The sequence below is a fragment of the Anopheles merus genome, chromosome 2R, assembly GCF_017562075.2.
Source record: "Anopheles merus strain MAF chromosome 2R, AmerM5.1, whole genome shotgun sequence".
Taxonomy (NCBI): domain Eukaryota; kingdom Metazoa; phylum Arthropoda; class Insecta; order Diptera; family Culicidae; genus Anopheles; species Anopheles merus.
The window spans coordinates 62,826,008-62,845,162 of NC_054082.1; the positions used below are offsets into that span (position 1 = coordinate 62,826,008).

A 19,155-nucleotide genomic window follows, 5' to 3' on the forward strand; every position below is an offset into this window, starting at 1 on the left:
ACAAAATTAGTTCTTCACAGTGATAAATACACAAACTTTGGACTCGTTCACCACACTGAAACGTATATAAATCTTCAACCGAAGTAGTACGAACAAACGCGCGAAATAACTCGTAAATCTTTCCGTGGAAAGTATAGTGAAGACGCCGCGAACGTGCAGTGACGAGTAATCGTTTATAGTATTCCGAAGTTACGCGCGCGATACTATCGTATATAAATCTCGCCACCGGGAGTAGTGCGAATCCGCGAGCGACAAAACCGTGAAGGAACGTCGTTTGGTTGCGATGATGGACGAAAGAGCAGTACAGGACGCAAGCTGTGTGGTGGTGGAGACACAGCAGCAGCTAGGTGAAACGTCCAGCATCTCCCCGGAGAGGCGCGTGAGCGTCGTGGAAGATGCTGCAAACAAAGACGAGTCAGCCTCGCATCCCGCGGGACTACCCCGCGACCTGGAGGTGAGGAGGAAGCGGCTTGAGATCCCTAGGAAACAGTTCGAGCTCGAGAAGGTTCAGAAGGAGCTCGAACTATGCGAACTGGAACTCGAGGAAGAGATTTCAGATCGAGGCAGCCATGTAAGCGATTTTGTGCGGAAAACAGAAGTCTGGATGCAAAAGACGAAGGATATTGGCACAAACTCGATGGTTCATCGCGATGGCGGCGAACGCATCGGTCATTCACCTTCGACCACGGTGAGACATAACTTAGCAACAGCGAGTGCTATGCAGTTAGTCGATGAAGCGACACCAACCTCATCACGAGAGGAATGCGCGATGGCGGGCGCAAGCCGGTGTCATCAACCGTCGTCCCCAGCGATGTCCAGCTTCCCCCCGGATTACGACCGGACCTTGGCAGAAGACCAAGCCGCTGCCATGGAACGAGAATATGCACAATGGAGACGCGCGGTGGAAGACTCCATCAAAACGCATCGTACCAAGCACTTTGGCCAGCCAAACCAGGCTGGCGCGATGGCGATGGCGGCGCCACACGGCGTCAACTCGACGTTGAAGCCGACACCCGCGAATCAAAATGCCGTAATGGGGAACCTTTTGACACCAAGTCAAAAGGCCGCGCGGGATAGCACACCCAAGGAGCTCCCTATGTTCTCAGGGTCTATGGAGCAGTGGCCGCTGTTCATAGCCGTTTACGAACGATCCACCAAGGCTTGTGGTTTCACTGATGACGAAAATCTCATCCGACTCCAGCAGGCACTACGCGGACCAGCTCTAGAGTCCGTGGATCATCTGCTCTTGCTACCGGATGGACTAGCGGAAGTGCTAGACATTTTACGAACGGAGTATGGTCGGCCCGATCTAATAGTGGATAGCCTGGTGGAAAAGGTGAGAAGTTTGCCTCAAATTAGAACCGATCGCCTTGAAACGTTGGCAATCTTCGGGAAGGCAGTGCGTAAGATGTGCGCCACCATAAAAGCTTCCGGACTGAAAGAGTACGACTGCAACGTGACGCTGTTAAAGGAGTTGGTAGCAAAACTGCCGGCCGAACGACGATTAGAGTGGGCCCGCCACAAGGCGAAACTATCGAAGAGAACTGTAGGAGAATTCGGTAAATGGTTCACGGAGATCGCGGTAGCGGCAAGCACTGAAGTGAATCCCTTCGAAAAACACTCGCACCACAATGATTTGTCGCGATCACTACCAGCCCGAAGGACACTAGCAAACAACCATCACGTGAATGTTCACAGCACTAGGACTTGCAACCTGTGTCACGACTCATGCCGCACACTGGTCGACTGCGCCCGTTTCCGCGAGCTTACTGTGCAGGAACGCCGCGCACACGTAAATAGACATCGTTTGTGTTACACATGTCTTGGGGCACATAGAGGCACATGCTTCGTACGAACACCTTGCGGTACTGAGGGATGTCGGGCGATTCACCACAGTTTACTGCACGCTGAAGAGGAAACACCGCGGCCCATCACTTCAAAACACCATACACAGCACTCGGTTAACACTCATTTTAGCACTAGCACTCGCCACCTTTTCCGATATGTCCCGGTAATAATCCACAACCGAGAGAAAACCGTAAACACCTTCGCTTTCTTGGATGAGGGTTCATCGGCAACGTTTGTTGATCGAGAGTTGATCGAAGAGTTGGGCATGGAAGGTACTGCCCATCCACTTAGCCTAAAATGGACTGATGGCACAACTCGTAAGGAAAGCGACTCGCTGATGTTGTCGCTTCGTGTATCAGGCGTACACAAAGGTGCTACTACGTACGAGCTACCCACCGCGTACAGCCTAAAAAAGCTTGCGCTGCCACCACAGACGATATCGTTTGACGAGCTTACCAGAGAGTTTCCGTACCTGCAAGGACTCCCAATTGCTTCCTACACTGATGTTGTGCCACGTATCCTCATCGGCGTGGACAATATATATTTAGGAAAACCATCGCGGTGCGTCGAGGGTAAATTCGACGAACCAATTGCCGTAAAGTCAAGGCTCGGTTGGTCGGTGTACGGTACCTGCTCTGCATCCGCGCCCGTTAAACCCGAGGTGTACAGCAATTTTCATCTTTGCACCTACAACAAAGAGGAGAATGAGAAGCGAAACATCGAGGTAATGGAATACTCTCCATCTGACGCCAGCAATATCAACGCTTCTGACCAGCCGGTTCCTGAACGGGGTGAGCGTATAAATTGGGCGATTTGTGCCACTGAACCGCGGGAGGATCGTCGCCAGCTGGAGGTTTGTGATGCGGTGCCGTTTCCTCCAAATCGCGTGCTGGATGTAGTACCTCTACAAGGAGAAAAGACGGATGAGAGATCGCAGCGGGTAGTGGACCTGTTTTCCAGCCGTAAAAGGAAGGTATCTTATGTGACCTTGTTAATCCGCAGCCTTGTTGCGCTGTTCGAAATATTTTCTCGATTTTTTAAGAATGTTTTGCAGGACCGTACATTTTCCCATATGCATCTACGCAGTTCCGACTTAAACAAGGCAGCAACTGATGATAATTCATCACGGCCGATACGACCATCGTACGATGATGTATTTGTGAATACGGAAACGGCCTGGAAAAGATGGAGAGGAAGAGATAATCTTCAACACTTAGACGCAAGGTTGCATGGTATCACCGGGAGCCAAGCAACAAGGGAAAAGTTGCGCGAAAACTTACCATGGAACGTTAACCCTACTAGAGAAATGTGTGAGGAACCGTTTAATATTCGCAAATCTGGGCAGCAACGTAACTTCGCGGCATAAGACGACCGTATAGGGCACAAACAAAAGAAGTAGAACCGCGTGGGTTGACAATAACAAACGTTACGGGCAAGACAGGAAACAAACGTCAGGGAAGTGTGTTGTAGATGGGGCGGAACCGTAATTAAATCAATTGTACTACCGAACTGTTTTATCTCTGTCTAAATATATTTGTAGTCCTGTAGTGCTTGTAGTTCGGCTTCTCTTCTTCAAGTGTCGTAGAACGGTAGCGGAAGCGATCGCAGTGTATATAGAATCTAGCTATTCATACCACGGTGTGTATAGAAGGTAGTTGTTCATACCACGGTGTGTATGGGGAATAGCGTATGACAGCTCCAGTGCTGCCAGAAGTGTAGCTCAGATATAACAGCTCTTCCGCGCAAAATAGAATTCGTTGTTATAGGTTGAGCCTTTGCGGAGGCTTGATGGTCCGCAGAGAACGACGCAACCTTTGGTCCACCGGCAAGTCCGCTGACCCTGTGGGTTGATCAATTGCAGCTGTTTCGTTAGAAATCGGTAGTTGGATACCCGTTTCAGGATTAGGAGTAGTCGGGATAACAGGGAGGGACATGTCAGTGGATGTATAAGTGTTATCGTAGTTGTATGTATTTGTAGTAATGTCTGGAGTGACTGCGATAGTGTTGTCGTAGAAATTTTCACCACCAATCTCTTCACGGCGCAAAGAAATTTCTTCCTTAGTAGATTCCGATAGCCCTGCACCAACACTACGTAGTTGATCGATATGCCTTTTCCAGGTCCGCCCGTCATTAAGTTTCACTAAATAGTGGAGTTTACCTAGACGTTCTTTAATTGTCCCAAACTCCCACTTGTTTCCGTGAACGTATTCTCGAGCTGCAACTTTTGATCCAGTAGTCAATGCACGTATTTTAGACTGAACTTCTTTTGAGTTTGGATCGTTTGATGGTATCATGAGATCCAGCCTTGAACGGATCTGACGACCGAACACTAATTTTGAAGGTGAAAATCCGGTGGCTGGGTGAATCATTTTACGGTATGAGAGCAGTATATTGCAAATTTCACTGTGAACTTCCCCTCGATCACATTGTAGCGACTTTAGTTTAGATTTCATTGTTTGTATAAATCTTTCAGCCTGTCCATTAGTGGCTGGATGGTACGGAGTACTAAGTTTATGAGTAATTCCGTTTAGTTTAAGAAATCTTGAAAATTCAGTAGAGGTAAATTGAGGACCGTTGTCACTCACAAAGACAGAAGGTAATCCATAAGTACTGAAAAACTCCCGGCACAAACGAATTGTCGTTTCCGTAGTCATGTTTTTCACAACGTAGACCATAGGCCACTTCGAGTATGCGTCAATCAATATGAGGTAGTAAAGTCCCATGAATGGGCCAGCATAGTCCGCATGAACACGCTGAAACGGTTCCGTAGGTGTTTCCCAATAATGAAAAGTGACTTTGGGAGGATTAGCCTTTGCAGCCTGACAGGAAGCATAATCGTTGACCAGGTTTTCGATGTCTCTGTCTATGCCTTCCCACCAACAATAACTCCGAGCAAGTGATTTGATTCGTGTTATACCGAAATGTGTTGAATGGAGTTCTTCAAGCACCTTTCTTCGCAATGCAGGTGGTATGTATACTCGGCTACCACGCATCAAGCAATCTTTATGTAAGTTGAATTCTTCCTGATTCACACCAAATCTATGTTTCCCTTCAACTGAGTTTCCAGTTCTTAGGGCACGTAGCAATTCGCGAACATTCACATCCGCTAGGGTAGCTGCACTCAATTCATCTACAGTCAGTGGGAGTGTTTGTATTGCATTTACCTCGACTACCTCCGGTTCTTCAATTTCCGATTCAGGGTCAGTAGTTGAAACCGGTAGGCGAGACATAGCATCGGCATTGAAATGTTCCGACGAACGGCGATGTCGAATCTTATAATCGAACGCCTGTAGGAATGCCGCGTAATGCTGCATGCGCATTGCGGACATAGTAGGAAGTCCTTTAGATTCCGAAAAGATTTGGCTGATAGGTTTATTGTCTGTTACCAGAATAAATTTGCGACCGTAAAGGTATTGATGAAACTTGCGAACACCAAAAATGATCGAGTAGGCTTCCTTATCGATCTGAGAATATTTTTGTTGCGTTCGAGTAAGGGTCTGAGATGCGTACTGTAATGGCCGTTCAGTTCCATCAGGATACTGATGACTAAGAACTGCCCCAACCCCGTATGGGAACGCGTCAGTAGCTAAAATTACCGGAAGTGACGGGTCATAATGTACTAAAAACCTATCGGATTGCATCTCCCTTTTTACCAATGTAAACGATTTATCACAATCAGCACTCCACACAAATGGAACGTCATCTTTAAGTAAGTTATTCAGTGGGTACAAAATAGTACTGAGGTTAGGGAAAAATCTACCATAGTAGTTAATGAGTCCAACAAAAGACCGTACTTGCTCCTTATTTTTAGGAATAGGCATGTTTTGTATTGCATCAATCTTTTCGCGAAGTTTGTGGATTCCTTGCTTGTCCACCATGTACCCGCAGTACTCAATTCGATCAGAGAAAAAGTCACACTTTTCTCTATTGACACGTAATCCATATTTATCTAATCTGTTAAGTACTTCCTCAAGTCTAAGTAAATGCATTTTTGTATCAGGACCAGTAACGCGAATTTCATCAATGAAGACAGTAACGCCAGGTATGCCCTGCAAAATTTCCTCCATCAGACGTTGAAAGATTGCAGGTGCGGAAACAACTCCATACATGAGTCGAGTGGGACGAAACAAGCCTCTATGAGTGCTCAATGTAAGTAAGTCCCTATCCTCGGGTCGAACTTTTGAGAATGTCTCCCCTCCCGCAACAGTAGCAAAAAGTTCTTGGACCGTCGGAAGAGGATGTTCATCCACCAGTAGGTTTGGGTTAAGAGTAATTTTGTAATCGCCGCACAACCGCACTTTGCCTCCAGCTTTCCTAACAGCAACAACAGGTGTAGCCCACTCTGAGTGGTCCACTTTTTCCCATATACCTTCTTTCACGAAATAATCAATTTCCTTATCAACCACTGGCCACTGGCCTAGCTTTTATGTATACCGGTTTTGTATTTTTCCTAACAGTAAGTGTAGCTTGTATTCCTTCAATTTTACCTACACGTTCATCAAAGACACGTGAAAATTTTGTAAGTAAGTTATTCAATGCATTAGTGGTAGACTGATTTTTGCCAATACAGTAGGAAACTGAATGTGTACCTGGTTGGAATACACGATTGAAATCTAAATTCAAAGCAAGTAGCCAATCACGCCCTAACAACGGATGTCTACTAGATTCTGCGACATGTAGAGGCAATGTGAATTCCTCACCATTTGCAATTACTTTTACCGTTATTTTCCCAAGCACACCAATGTCATTATCGCAGTAACTCACGAGTCGAATGTTAGTAGGGGAAATGTCAAAATTGTTAAAGTATTTTCGTTTGTTCGTTCAACAACAAGGTCTCAACCTGTGTTGTTAGGTTGATTAAGGATACGGGTGAACCAGTGTCGACCTCGAACGTTAGCTGTTTTTGATTTATCCACAGACTCAACAAAAACTTACCAGCAATACCTTGGATCGCGTTCAGGTGTAACACATCCTTCATAACACACGGCTGCTCCTCCAGGTGATGTGCGTCATCCGTCCCCTTCTCGTTGGTCTTGGTGAGACACATCCTCTCAAGGTGCCCCGCTTTCTTGCAGTATTTGCAGATCGTAGCTTTATGTTTGCATTTGTCTGCGTAGTGGTCAGGATCCCCGCAACGATAACATCGTTTATTTCCACCATTCTGCTTGTTCGACAGGCGACCGGAACTTTGACTGGAACTGCCTTGGCTCGATGACTGGAAGCTTTTTTTAGTTTTGTTTGCTCCATGCTCGATGTACTGAACCTCACTTTTTTGTGCATTTCACGTGAGTTGTGCATTTCATCGGTTCCACGATGAGACATTTCCATTCCGAATGCGATCTCCTTTGCCTTTGTCAAGGTTAAGTCGCGCACTTCCAGCAATCGAGACTGTATCACACGGTTCTGGATGCCAAAAACGAACTGGTTCCGGAGGGCCTTGTCCATGTAGTCCCCGAAATTGCATGTTTGGGCGAGCTTCTCCAAATGCATCAGGTAATCGCTTAGAGTTTCTTGCTCTAGCTGTTTACGGCTCGCGAACTTGAAATTCTCCAGTATTTCCAAAGGAGTAGGACTGTAATGTTCCTTCAGTAGAGCTACAATCTCGTCGTACGTTTTCGTATGTGGCTCAGCATTTTTCAGCTTATTGCACAGCACATCGTATGTAGGGTCGCCCATGTAGTGTAGCAGAAAATCGCGTTTATCGGCTTCACGCACGTGGTAAATCCGGAATGAAATTTGTAGTCGATTTAACCATCGGTCAAATTTAGATGAAGCAGGATTGAATGGCTCGAAATAAAATGTAACTGGTACCGCAGCACCATTCACAGCAGGCAAAGCGGGACCGGCGACTGCCGGATCGTCGACAACCGGGTTAGGAAGCGCCATTGTAATGTAAAATTACGCAGTAGACAGCCAAATTCACGATGCAGCAACTTTTTTGTATGTGTATTGCGCCTAGCACATTCACGTAGCTTCGTACTTCTCGTCGCCAAATTGTTGTAGATGGGGCGGAACCGTAATTAAATCAATTGTACAACCGAACTGTTTTATCTCTGTCTAAATATATTTGTAGTCCTGTAGTGCTTGTAGTTCGGCTTCTCTTCTTCAAGTGTCGTAGAACGGTAACGGAAGCGATCGCAGTGTATATAGAATCTAGCTATTCATACCACGGTGTGTATAGAAGGTAGTTGTTCATACCACGGTGTGTATGGGGAATAGCGTATGACAGCTCCAGTGCTGCCAGAAGTGTAGCTCAGATATAACAAAGTGTAACGCTCGGGAGCGTTACACTGGTGGGGAGAATGTTGTGAACAGCGTTTGTTTACAAACAGAAAGCCTGACAAATCTTTTACGCTCGTGACTGTTGTAGGGTTTTTTCTGACGGCTTACCAGGATAGGGCATAGGGCTAAGCTGCCCTCCATTTGTAACCGCGGTTTACGATGGCGGTGGGGAGAGAGGGAGAGTATAAATAGAGCCGAAGGATGCGCCTTCGGCCTCTTACAACCACAAAAGTCAAAGGAAGGAATAAAAACTAATTTTGTGATTTTCCTCAGCAGAAATATCCACATTTTTTTCCTTTTCTTAAGTGACTTTCGCAACAGCATATTTGTTTAATTAAAATTTTTACAAGTGTTAAGAAAGTAGTTTCATTTGTTTAAATACGCTTTTTTGGTAAAAACACGAAAAAAATAATTAGCTGCTTTCAGTACACTGATATACACAAAGGTTATACTAGTAAAAAAATATTCGACCGCATGTCCTCGGCGCGGACCAGTGTGTTCGAGAAATGTGCCGCAGATTCAGCATTGCATCCGATGAATTCAGGTATCATCAACGTTTTCAGGAATCATCAACGTTTTCAAGCATCATACCGCAGTCTTGGCTTTGGCTAAGACGGGAAGGGGATTCGGGAAGGGGTCCCGCGGTCTTGAGATAAAGTGTGAAACCCTGTAACGCGCTGTAAAGGTAATCCGACATGTTTTGCAGTCAGATGCCGTTTCAAATTAGATGACGATCCTTTTGTGCATCGAATGATCTTAGCACAATATAAACATTTTCCAGCATTTTCCGTTTTCTCAAAGTGTTGCCATACATCGCCTGTCACTCGTACCGTGCTCATCGTTTCAATTCTGTGTAAAAATATAATAATTAAGATGTTAATTATTATTGCCTTCTTTAAAATCCGTATCTGATCGATGAATTACTATTAACCTTATAAACCTTTTTAAGCTACATTCTTAGCACTTTGAACGCCGGGCTGACGTCACAGTTACCCAACGGGACAAAAGTAGAAAGCTTTGAGCAAAATAATCGTTTGTCTCATTCTATCCTCTATACTGCGCTTGCTTGCACTCATGCGCGAGCATTCGAGTATATTCTATATTCCCCACCCCCACACACCCACTTACACTCTCCGCGCACTCTCAAATATGGTGCGCACGCTACGTACAACACAATACAAAAGGTCGTTCAGTTCAATACATAATCAGTGCGCGCGGTTAAGCACTGATCAAAGTCGCGATGGTCCAATCGGAACGCCGACACTCTAAGTCAGAGATTTGGTGTGAAAGAAAAAGTTTTTCTTCTGACCATGGGACCCTTTCCGTTTGAAGTTCGCAGGCTGCAATTTCAGCCTGTCAGCTGTTTGTATTGTATAGCAGTTTTCAAGCAGCTATCTATGTGAGTACAATTTACAGGTGGGCTTATCCCAAGGTGTATGAATTTAAAAGGCTGATTTTTATCGCTTCTACTTCAGAATTATGATTTTAAGAGTGTTTTGTGTATTCGTCAAGCCTCCAGAAAGCTCGTTGGAGCAAAAGTTTTTACTAGTTCTGTCAAAAAGTGATGTTCAAAATTGGTTATAAAAAATGTTATTAGACCACCTGGACTACATACACCCCGCTGCGCAAAGCGACGGAAGAAATCAAGGCGTTCGGAGAATTTTATCATGCCTTCCTTTTCTCTCCAACGGCAAATTTGTCGAGCAGCTCCCCGCTGCGCAAAGCGACGGAAGAAATCAAGGCGTTCGGAGAATTTTATCATGCCTTCCTTTTCTCTCCAACGGCAAATTTGTCGAGCAGCTCGTCGAGCTGCCCGTCCCTGGCTCCGCCTCATTCCCCTCGCCTGAGCGCGCTGCCGAAGGTTTGGATGTGTTGGTGCGTCAGACGGCCAATCGCTGTCAGCCGTCGTCCGTGCTTTTTCCCTCCATAGCGCCATCTCTTTCTCGCGTGTGGTCAATGCTCGCGAGCGGTTGTGGCGCCTAAAAATGCCGTTAACAAACATTGCGGCGATGAAGTTGCATTTTCACAAATCAAACCAAAAAAGCGCAATGAGTTTAATCGATGCAATGTAAAAATGGCTACGGAATCACTAGCGCACGATGGAGGGTTTGCTGTGCAACGCGCAGAACCCTAATTCGCTCTAACACGTTCAGCCCGGCGCTGATTTTCATCAACATTCCGTTCCGCCGGCATCTAGAACGTAAGCTGATTGTGAAACCGGTATACCTGAAAGTTCACTGGCAGTCCCTGGGGCCTGCCATCGAACTGAACGTGCTGAGCATTAAGCATAACACTAAGCTTTTGCTTTCGTCTGTTGTGGATTACATAGATATGCTAAGCATCCTGCGCATGGTTGTGAGTGTGCGTGTGTCTGTCGTCAAATGTAATTTCTTCCGGAATGTTATGATCCATCGGTCAAAGAAAGGAAGGTGTTCATGAAAAGCGGAAAGACGAATTGAGGCCCCTGAGGAGGGGGTACTGACACACAGCTGTTGGAAGATTGAACAGTATACTTAAATTGCCAGCGGATGGGGGGGGTGGCCATGGGACCCCTACGATCATCGGTCACAGGCCCTAAAATTGTTGTCGCCATGGGGGGAGGGGAGGTGCAAATGGTTCTCCCGCCACGGAGCCCTAACGACCATCTTTCCGGGGACCCTTGTCGCTAATAATCTGTCCACTTGTAGACATACGGCATACTACAGACTAAAAATCTTCGGCGACCGCCTAGTCCGCCAACCGTTAGGTCCACCGCTGGTTCATGACGGTGTTTTTTCTATCGTGGAGGTGCATCCTTCCCCCTGCCTGCAGCGTATGCATCGAGCAGGAGACAGTGTGGCAGTATGCAAGTTGCACGCTGGATAGGAGCGGGCCCGCAACACCGCCATCATTCCGCACATCTGCATGCCCGTCGTGGGTTCTAACCGCGTATGAACCGTCCGCCGTAGCAAGGGCTGACTATCCGGCTACGTGGTACTCAAGTCCTGAAAAGGCCGGCATGATCGCGTAGACTATTACGCCAAATAATAATAATAATAATAATAATAATAATAAGAACTTAGCAAAGCAGTCCACACACGGGGAAGGTTTTTGTTTTGACTTTGGTGCTGCCGGGTCTACCGCTGTGGCGCGACAAATGCACGGAATTCACTCGACTAAAACATGAACCTACCGATCCGAACCCATTCCAAGGCAATGCCGGTCAATCGGCGTCATGATAACTTTTCCAAACCAACAAGCCGCCAGATTCTGGACGGGCAGGTGCAGCACCATATGCGCGAAAGAAATTTGCTACATATCACACGCACGTTTGCTTCGATCGTGTGCCTTTTTAACACCCCCAACAGCAGAACCGATCGCAAAGATCGTGGTGCCAATCCGATAGTTGTGTTGTCTCTCAGGTAGCGAAATCGAAAATGCATGGACTTTGTAGCCGCAGCGGATGAAAATGTACGCATCAGAATCAAATAGTTTTGGGGTTTCCACACGCACACACACACACACACACACACACACACACACACACACACACACACACACAAACACACACACACACACACGCACGCGAGCACGCACGCACGCACACATGCACGTACGCGTGTACGCGGGCAGGTACCCGCGAAAGCGCAAACGCAAGCACGCACCCACGAAAGCGCGAACGCAAGCACGCACTCCCCCCCCCACCAGACCCCCCCCCTCCCCGCATGATCGATTACGGCTACCGTATCGGTAGAACGGCTGGTTCAGCTTTCTTGTATCGCATCCTCATCCACAGCGTCGGGCAGGGTGGGGGATCGCGACATGATAGAGTGAACGGTCACTTTCCCCGCGCTGTGTGCGTGTGTGTGTCGAGACCCAAAACTGTTACTCCTGAATAAAAAAAAAATTATTGCCACTATACGCCGTGCTACATGATGCTTAGAAGGTCATTGAAGCATCAAACATGTTCTAATAAAAAAATATTAGATTAGTGTTAGACGTTCTCCTACGCTTGTTTTAAATAGGCTTCTTCACCCTCAGTTGGCAGGGGCATCGAATGGTCTCATCAGCAGCGGCACGAAATAAAATAATCCATCAATACACCGATAACACTTTAAATCCCAAAATGAACCAGCTTCTCCCGCATCGTCAAGGTCACACACGAATAAATAAATGCTAACACCCACCAATTACAATACACAACCGCAATGTACATATACACCAACGCATACACACTGATTAGCTGACGGCGAAAGGCACGGGCTGAAGCGCAAGTATAAGGCAAGGCAGGGAGGGGAAGGGAGTTAGAGGAAGAGGAGGAGGAAGGAATGGGCGCCAATAGTTTTGAATTTTTCGGCCGTTTTTTTTTGCTCCACCGTCTGAAATAGTTCATCCATTCCTTCAACAGATGGCGCTCGTTCCGCACCTAAAAACTGCAATAAATACGCTGGCTATCGTAGTTTCGGCTGAAGTCCAGCGCTGTTTTTTGCGTATTTTTTGACACAAAACGACGCAAAAAACTACGCAGAAAACTGCTCGAATCTGCGCAGCGGGACTTTGATTCCAGATTCCACCACCTGATCTCTTTAATGCACCTTGGGATAAATGTAAACAACACCGTGTTTTCGAGCAGGTACTCGAATCTAATTCTAGCTTTTAGGCTAAAATTTTCTAGACTGAAAATTGCAGGCTAGTTTTTTGTGTGGTTTTGTATGTGTGTGTGTGTGTGAGTGTGTGTGTGTGTGTGTGTGTGTGTGTGTGTGTGTGTGTGTGTGTGTGTGTGTGTGTGTGTGTGTGTGTGTGTGGTGTGTGTGTGTGTGTGTGTGTGTGTGTGTGTGTGTGTGTGTGTGTGTGAGTGTACACGCGAGTACTCATGTTTTTGCTCTTTCCTGGAACCCACATGTTCTACATTCTTCTGATTTTAAGCAACAAAAGTAGAACGGGAAGTAGAATGCTACTTCATATTCTATTTTCCTTACTACTTTCGAGCGTTTTGAATCGCTTGGGTATTGAGTGTGCACGTAGCGCATGGCAAGAGAGCGAAGAGAGCGACAATTTCTCGTGCCATTGTTATCACTTTTTTGTTTCATTGCTTTTCCATAAGTTGGGACTTGGGCGAAATTTAATATGCTGGTTAGAATCGTACCTTGTCAATCGATCGTATGCTGTATCTTTCTCACGGTGCCATTCAAGGTCTTTCATTGCATTATCTGGTGTGCCACAAGGTAGCAACCTGGGTCCACTACTGTTCGTACTGTTCATCAACGACCTATCGTATGTAGTACCAGCAGCGAATCATTTAATGTATGCAGATGACATTAAAATCTACATGACGATAAAAAATGACACAGACCACTCCGAGCTACAACAATACCTTCTCGATTTTCACCAATGGTGCAATCGAAACCGCCTGAGCCTCTGCATTGAAAAATGCCGAGTCATTTCATTCACACGAGCACGAGAAATTAAGAGCACCAGCTACACAGTTAACGGTTTACCAATAGAACGCACTAATGCTATGAAGGATCTCGGAGTCATACTTGATTCAAAGCTGTCATTTGACCAGCAAACAGACGAGGTGATTACCCGAGGTAATCAATTGCTTGGCATGTTGTTTCGGATAACAAGAGATTTCAAAGACCCAGTCTGCATCAAAGCGTTATACTGTGGTATTATCCCAGGTGACAACTGTTCTACATTTTTAGCTTAAACTCCTCGTGAACAGCTCGATTTAACCCATTGCCTCATATAAACGCTTGAAAACATAGATGTCCCAGGTGACAACTGTTCTACATTTTTAGCTTAAACTCCTTGTGAACAGCTCGATTTAACCCATTGCCTCATACAAACGCTTAAAAACAAGGATGTGTGAGTGAACAACAATGTGTTGAAGCGTTGATGTTTATGTCAGAACTTCGGTAGAAGCCGGACAAACAAGAAGCTTGCAGTTTCGTCTCCGGTGTTCAACAACCAAAACACTGAGTAAGAAGAAAAAACGATCTATCCAGGAGTATCAGAATAGCGGAGAAACGCAGGGAAAGTAACAAAACAACGTGAAAGAGTATTTTATAATAAACTTTTTGTTTGATACGGATTGAAGATTACGCATGTTTTGTTTTGTTCCGGTAGCTTGTGCACAACGTGATGACAATTCTCAAAATGGCTCCAGAAAAAACGCTTCACTCTGACGTTTCAACCCAAGTGACATTTTCGAGCAGATTGTTTGCGTTTTTTGAGTTGCTGGAAGCTTAAAGTGCAGGCTTAAAACTGGCTTAAAGAGCAAGCGATATTGCAGAGTTTAAGCTTATTATAACAGTTGAAACGTCAGAGTGAAGCGTTTTTTCTGGAGCCATTTTGAGAATTGTCATCACGTTGTGCACAAGCTACCGGAACAAAACAAAACATGCGTAATCTTCAATCCGTATCAAACAAAAAGTTTATTATAAAATACTCTTTCACGTTGTTTTGTTACTTTCCCTGCGTTTCTCCGCTATTCTGATACTCCTGGATAGATCGTTTTTTCTTCTTACTCAGTGTTTTGGTTGTTGAACACCGGAGACAAAACTGCAAGCTTCTTGTTTGTCCAGCTTCTACCGAAGTTCTGACATAAACATCAACGCTTCAACACATTGTTGTTCACTCACACATCCTTGTTTTTAAGCGTTTGTATGAGGCAATGGGTTAAATCGAGCTGTTCACAAGGAGTTTAAGCTAAAAATGTAGAACAGTTGTCACCTGGGAACTGTTATAATAAGCTTAAACTCTGCAATATCGCTTGCTCTTTAAGCCAGTTTTAAGCCTGCACTTTAAGCTTCCAGCAACTCAAAAAACGCAAACAATCTGCTCGAAAATGTCACTTGGGGTGTGAGTGAACAACGATGTGTTGAAGCGTTGAAGTTAATGTCAGAACTTCGGTAGAAGCCGGACAAACAAGAAGCTTACCGTTTTGTCCTCAGTGTACAACAACCAAAACCTTGAGTAAGAATAAATAAACGATCTATCTAGGAGTATCAGAATAGCGGTGAAACGCATGGACCAAGAAAACAACATGAAAAGTGTTTTATAATAAACTTTTTGTTTGGTATGGATTGAAGAGTGCGAATTTTTTGTTTTGGGTCGGTAGCTTGTGCACAACGTGATGACAATTCTCAAAATGGCACCAGAAAAAACGCTTCACTCTGACGTTTCAACTGTTATAATAAGCTTAAACTCTGCAATATCGCTTGCTCTTTAAGCCAGTTTTAAGCCTGCTCTTTAAGCTTGTAGGAACTCGAAAAAGGCTAACAATCTGCTCGAAAATGTCACTTGGGATCCGCCCGGTACTCGAATACGCCTGTGTCGTCTGGAAGCCCTCAACCCAAAGACTTTCTGAGAGAATGGAATCGATACAGCGTCGCTTATCCCGATACGCAACACGCTTGTTACCTTGGCCACCTGGCAGTCAGTTACCACCTTATGAAACGCGACTTCTGCTCCTTGGACTGCAACCGCTCCACATCCGACGCCGTACCGCACAACAACTATTTGTGGCTGGTTTACTGCAAAGTAACATCGACTGTCCTTCCCTACTCCAGCAGTTAAACTTTTACGCGCCTGCTGTTCAGCTTCGCTCTCGTCCGTTACTTGCCCTGAACCGTAGTCGAACTGGATATGGATCTAGAGACTCCCTCAACTCCATGATTAGGGTGTTTAACGAAGTTCGTCATTTGTTTGATTTTGGAACCTCAGTGCAATCCTTTAAAAACTGCCTTAGAAGCGAATTATTAAGATGATCTTACTACTTATTTTAATCTAATATTAGACTTAAGAACATTCACACGGATCCATTGTTATCCATTGAACGAGTAATAAACAAATTAAACAAATTGCGATAAGCGGCGGAGCACATGTCGTTCTCGTTCTCTCTTTCCTACCTCATTCGTTCTCAAGATCATCACTGAGTGTCAGATACAAAGCTGAACGGTGAGCAAAACCATCATGCGAATTTATGTGATACGGCGCTTAAAGTGTTAACCATTGTAACATACTGCCACTACTATAAATCAATCATCTATTCTCCCTACCCTACTATATAAAACTATTATCTTTAAGATTTCGATTTGACAATAAAGAGTTCTCTGCGTGCCCATTGAAGAGAAAGGGTGTTCTTTTTGCACTCCACTGCACAGTGGGCAACGGCCATACAAACGCCGGGATGAAAATCAATTCCTTGTGCTATTGCAGTTTTTCGTCATTCTATACAATTGCTCTTACTATACAGGGCAGTCGTATACTAAAATCGTCAAGACAGCGAATAAGAAATAATAATTATCGCTCACAACATTGTACTAATGCGTAGTAGTCAACAGCATTAACAACAATTGTTAGGAATTAAAACGAAGGCGGGATAAGTTTCTTACTGAAAATGAATTTTTATAGTATTAGGCATTAGAAAAGTTGTGTTTTTCATGGTTGGGTTTGAAAGAAACTGATTCCTATCTAGCGACCTTTTTTGAACTGGTTTTCCTCTCTTCAGCTTTGTTTTTTGCCTGTTTGTTTCAAATGCCCGTTTATGACAGGTAGTTGGATACTGGTGGTGTATGGCTCATACAACAACACGTCAAAATCGCTCGCGCTATTTTCAAGATAAAGCTTAATAATTTTCGGGGTCGCAGATGGTCGCAGCTAATTTTAACGACAATACGTAGGAAAAATGTTGATCTTTCTTATGATATACGACTCGCGAGTGAAATCGAGTCGAATCATAAAAAAATCACTCTCCAAAATGAAAATATCCAAAAATTCAGCAGTGATGTTTGGTTTTCAATCATTTATGAACTTCAAAAACAAGTTTTTGCCAAATATTCATACATAACATCAAAGTATGACAAAAAACCTTTCCAACAACACATTAATTATCAAATCTAACAATCATGTACTACAATATGATGGTTTATGTCCAATCGAAAAATAGCTTAAATTTGGGACAAAAAACACAAAGTTTGTACTTTGATGGCCTATAGCTCAGTAAGTTTAAGATAAAAACGTAAAATATTTTGGTTTCAACTAAGTTTAAGTATCTTTTTTAAGAAAATGTTTATGGTGTTAACCTTCGACAAAGTTGGTTTTTCGATTTTTATACAGGCATTTGCCCAATGTGCACTGGCGCCAGTAGGACGTTGCACATTTAAAGCATTTTAACATTTATCAGGATTTAAAGCGTCATCAAGCTAGTACTTCAGTATTTTGAGCTTAAAAACTCTCAAATAATTTGTTAACTAAAATAGGAAACTGCATAAATGCTAATACGCATATTATTATAATAATAATATATTATAATATATTATAATATTATAATAACACAAACACAATAGATCTTTCGTAATATAAGGACAAAAAGCATATTTTACTGTATATAGCCATCAGAACGGCATCGTATTCTCTATATTTTTAAAACTCACCGCTTATTCGTACAGGTTTATGATACCGTTTGCTTAGGTTTCTCGATCTCATCGATCGATTTTTAGTTGTGCCACGTTCAATTGCTAACTATCGACTGACTTATTTTGGTTTTAACGGTTTTTATCGGCGTGCACCAGCACTGCTAAAAAATCGTTAAAAGTTTTAAATCATAATTACGCCGGACAATACACTTACAACTGTCTTTATATTAAACACCACTTCATTCTAACCTTTTTATTCTTCACTGTTGATACACACTTCACACTCATGTCGTGGTAGTACACTTGTGTCCCACACTTGCAGGGGCCACAGTGTTGACGAGCAGATTTTTTTTGCACACATTGATAATTATCCATAACCGAAAGAGCTGCCGATAAACTGATGTTTTCAACTGATGTGCTATCTCGCCTTACTTAACTAAAAGAGCGGGAAGGTAAGGTTTTTTTACATTTTTTTGTCCTTTCATTTTAAATCTCTGCGCTATACAGTTCGATCTCACCAATTGAACTACGAGTGCATGATAACCATTGAGGTTTTATATAATAGCTTACCTTTTTTATGTGAAATAAAACTAGAATTTTTCCACATAGACTATATGTAATTTTTTTGCATTTTTAATATAAAATCATGCTTTTCAATTTAACTGACTGTAAACTTTAGTGTATCCAACTTGAGAACATGCTTACTATCAATCGTGCAACTATAGAGTTTCGACCGTACATCAGGAAATTTTTGCACACTTGCATAGTTGACATCGAACGTCCACAAGAGAAACCTACGTTTTTCGCACACTTGCTTAGTTGACATCGAACGTCGGCAAGAGGAACCAAACCACACCGTATATGTGCGGTGATTTTTCGCACACTTTCATATTCGGCGCGGTGAGCATCAGCACAGAGAATCAATACCGCACCGTATGCGTGTGGTGATTTTTCGCACACTTTCATAGTCGACGCGGTGAGCACCCGCACGGAGAATCAATACCGCACAGTTAGCACAGTAATTAGCACAGTACCGTGCGGAAAAATCATTTTCATTCGTCTAGCTGTGCGATACTCTTTGACTCAGAGTAAAGATCGGAATGAATCACTCAGTTCTGATTCAATTCGCCCATGTCTACATGGAACCACAGCTTCGATGCTAACAACTTGTTCGGCATAGCTCCACGCGATACAATATCGGCAGGATTGTCAACGCCCTTCACGTGCATCCATTTGTAGCCATGCGTCAATTCCTGAATCTCGGATACCCTGTTCGCTACGTACGTAGCCCAAGAATGGGATGGTGCTCGAATCCAATGCAGCACGATTGTCGCATCAGTCCACATAAAGGTTTCCACGTCTGGAATTCTCAACGCTTGGCGTACCACTTTCTGCAACCTTGCTGCCAGTAATGCTCCACAAAGTTCTAACCGGGCCAAACTGACTCTTTTCAGCGGCGCAGGACGAGACTTTGAGCAAGCAACTCAACTACCACTTCCCCGCTGCTACCAATCGTTCTAACATACACGCATGCCCCATAAGCGGCTTCAGTTGCATCCGAAAAGCAATGTAGTTGAACAGCAACAGGACTACATGTACTACAGCGTGGCGCGAAAACTTAACC

The 19,155-nt window shown here is 44.2% G+C and overlaps 1 protein-coding gene across 2 annotated transcripts; it reads right to left on the bottom strand.

Moving 5' to 3' along the window:
• Nucleotides 1-2,105: 2,105 nt before the first annotated feature.
• Nucleotides 2,106-8,099, bottom strand: LOC121590579 (uncharacterized protein K02A2.6-like). 2 transcript variants are annotated; one of them, XM_041910375.1, is made up of 3 exons: nucleotides 6,784-8,099; nucleotides 3,129-3,688; nucleotides 2,106-3,024 (listed from the first exon to the last, which is right to left on the bottom strand). In XM_041910375.1, exon 1 carries the CDS (start codon nucleotides 7,732-7,734, stop codon nucleotides 6,823-6,825), a length of 912 nt encoding a protein of 303 aa, XP_041766309.1. In that variant the 5' UTR covers nucleotides 7,735-8,099; the 3' UTR covers nucleotides 2,106-3,024; nucleotides 3,129-3,688; nucleotides 6,784-6,822. The 2 variants fall into 2 exon arrangements, with proteins under 2 accessions (XP_041766309.1, XP_041766308.1); XM_041910374.1 differs by lacking the exon at nucleotides 6,784-8,099 and having other exon boundaries at nucleotides 3,129-4,680.
• Between the last annotated feature and the right edge of the window lie 11,056 nt (nucleotides 8,100-19,155).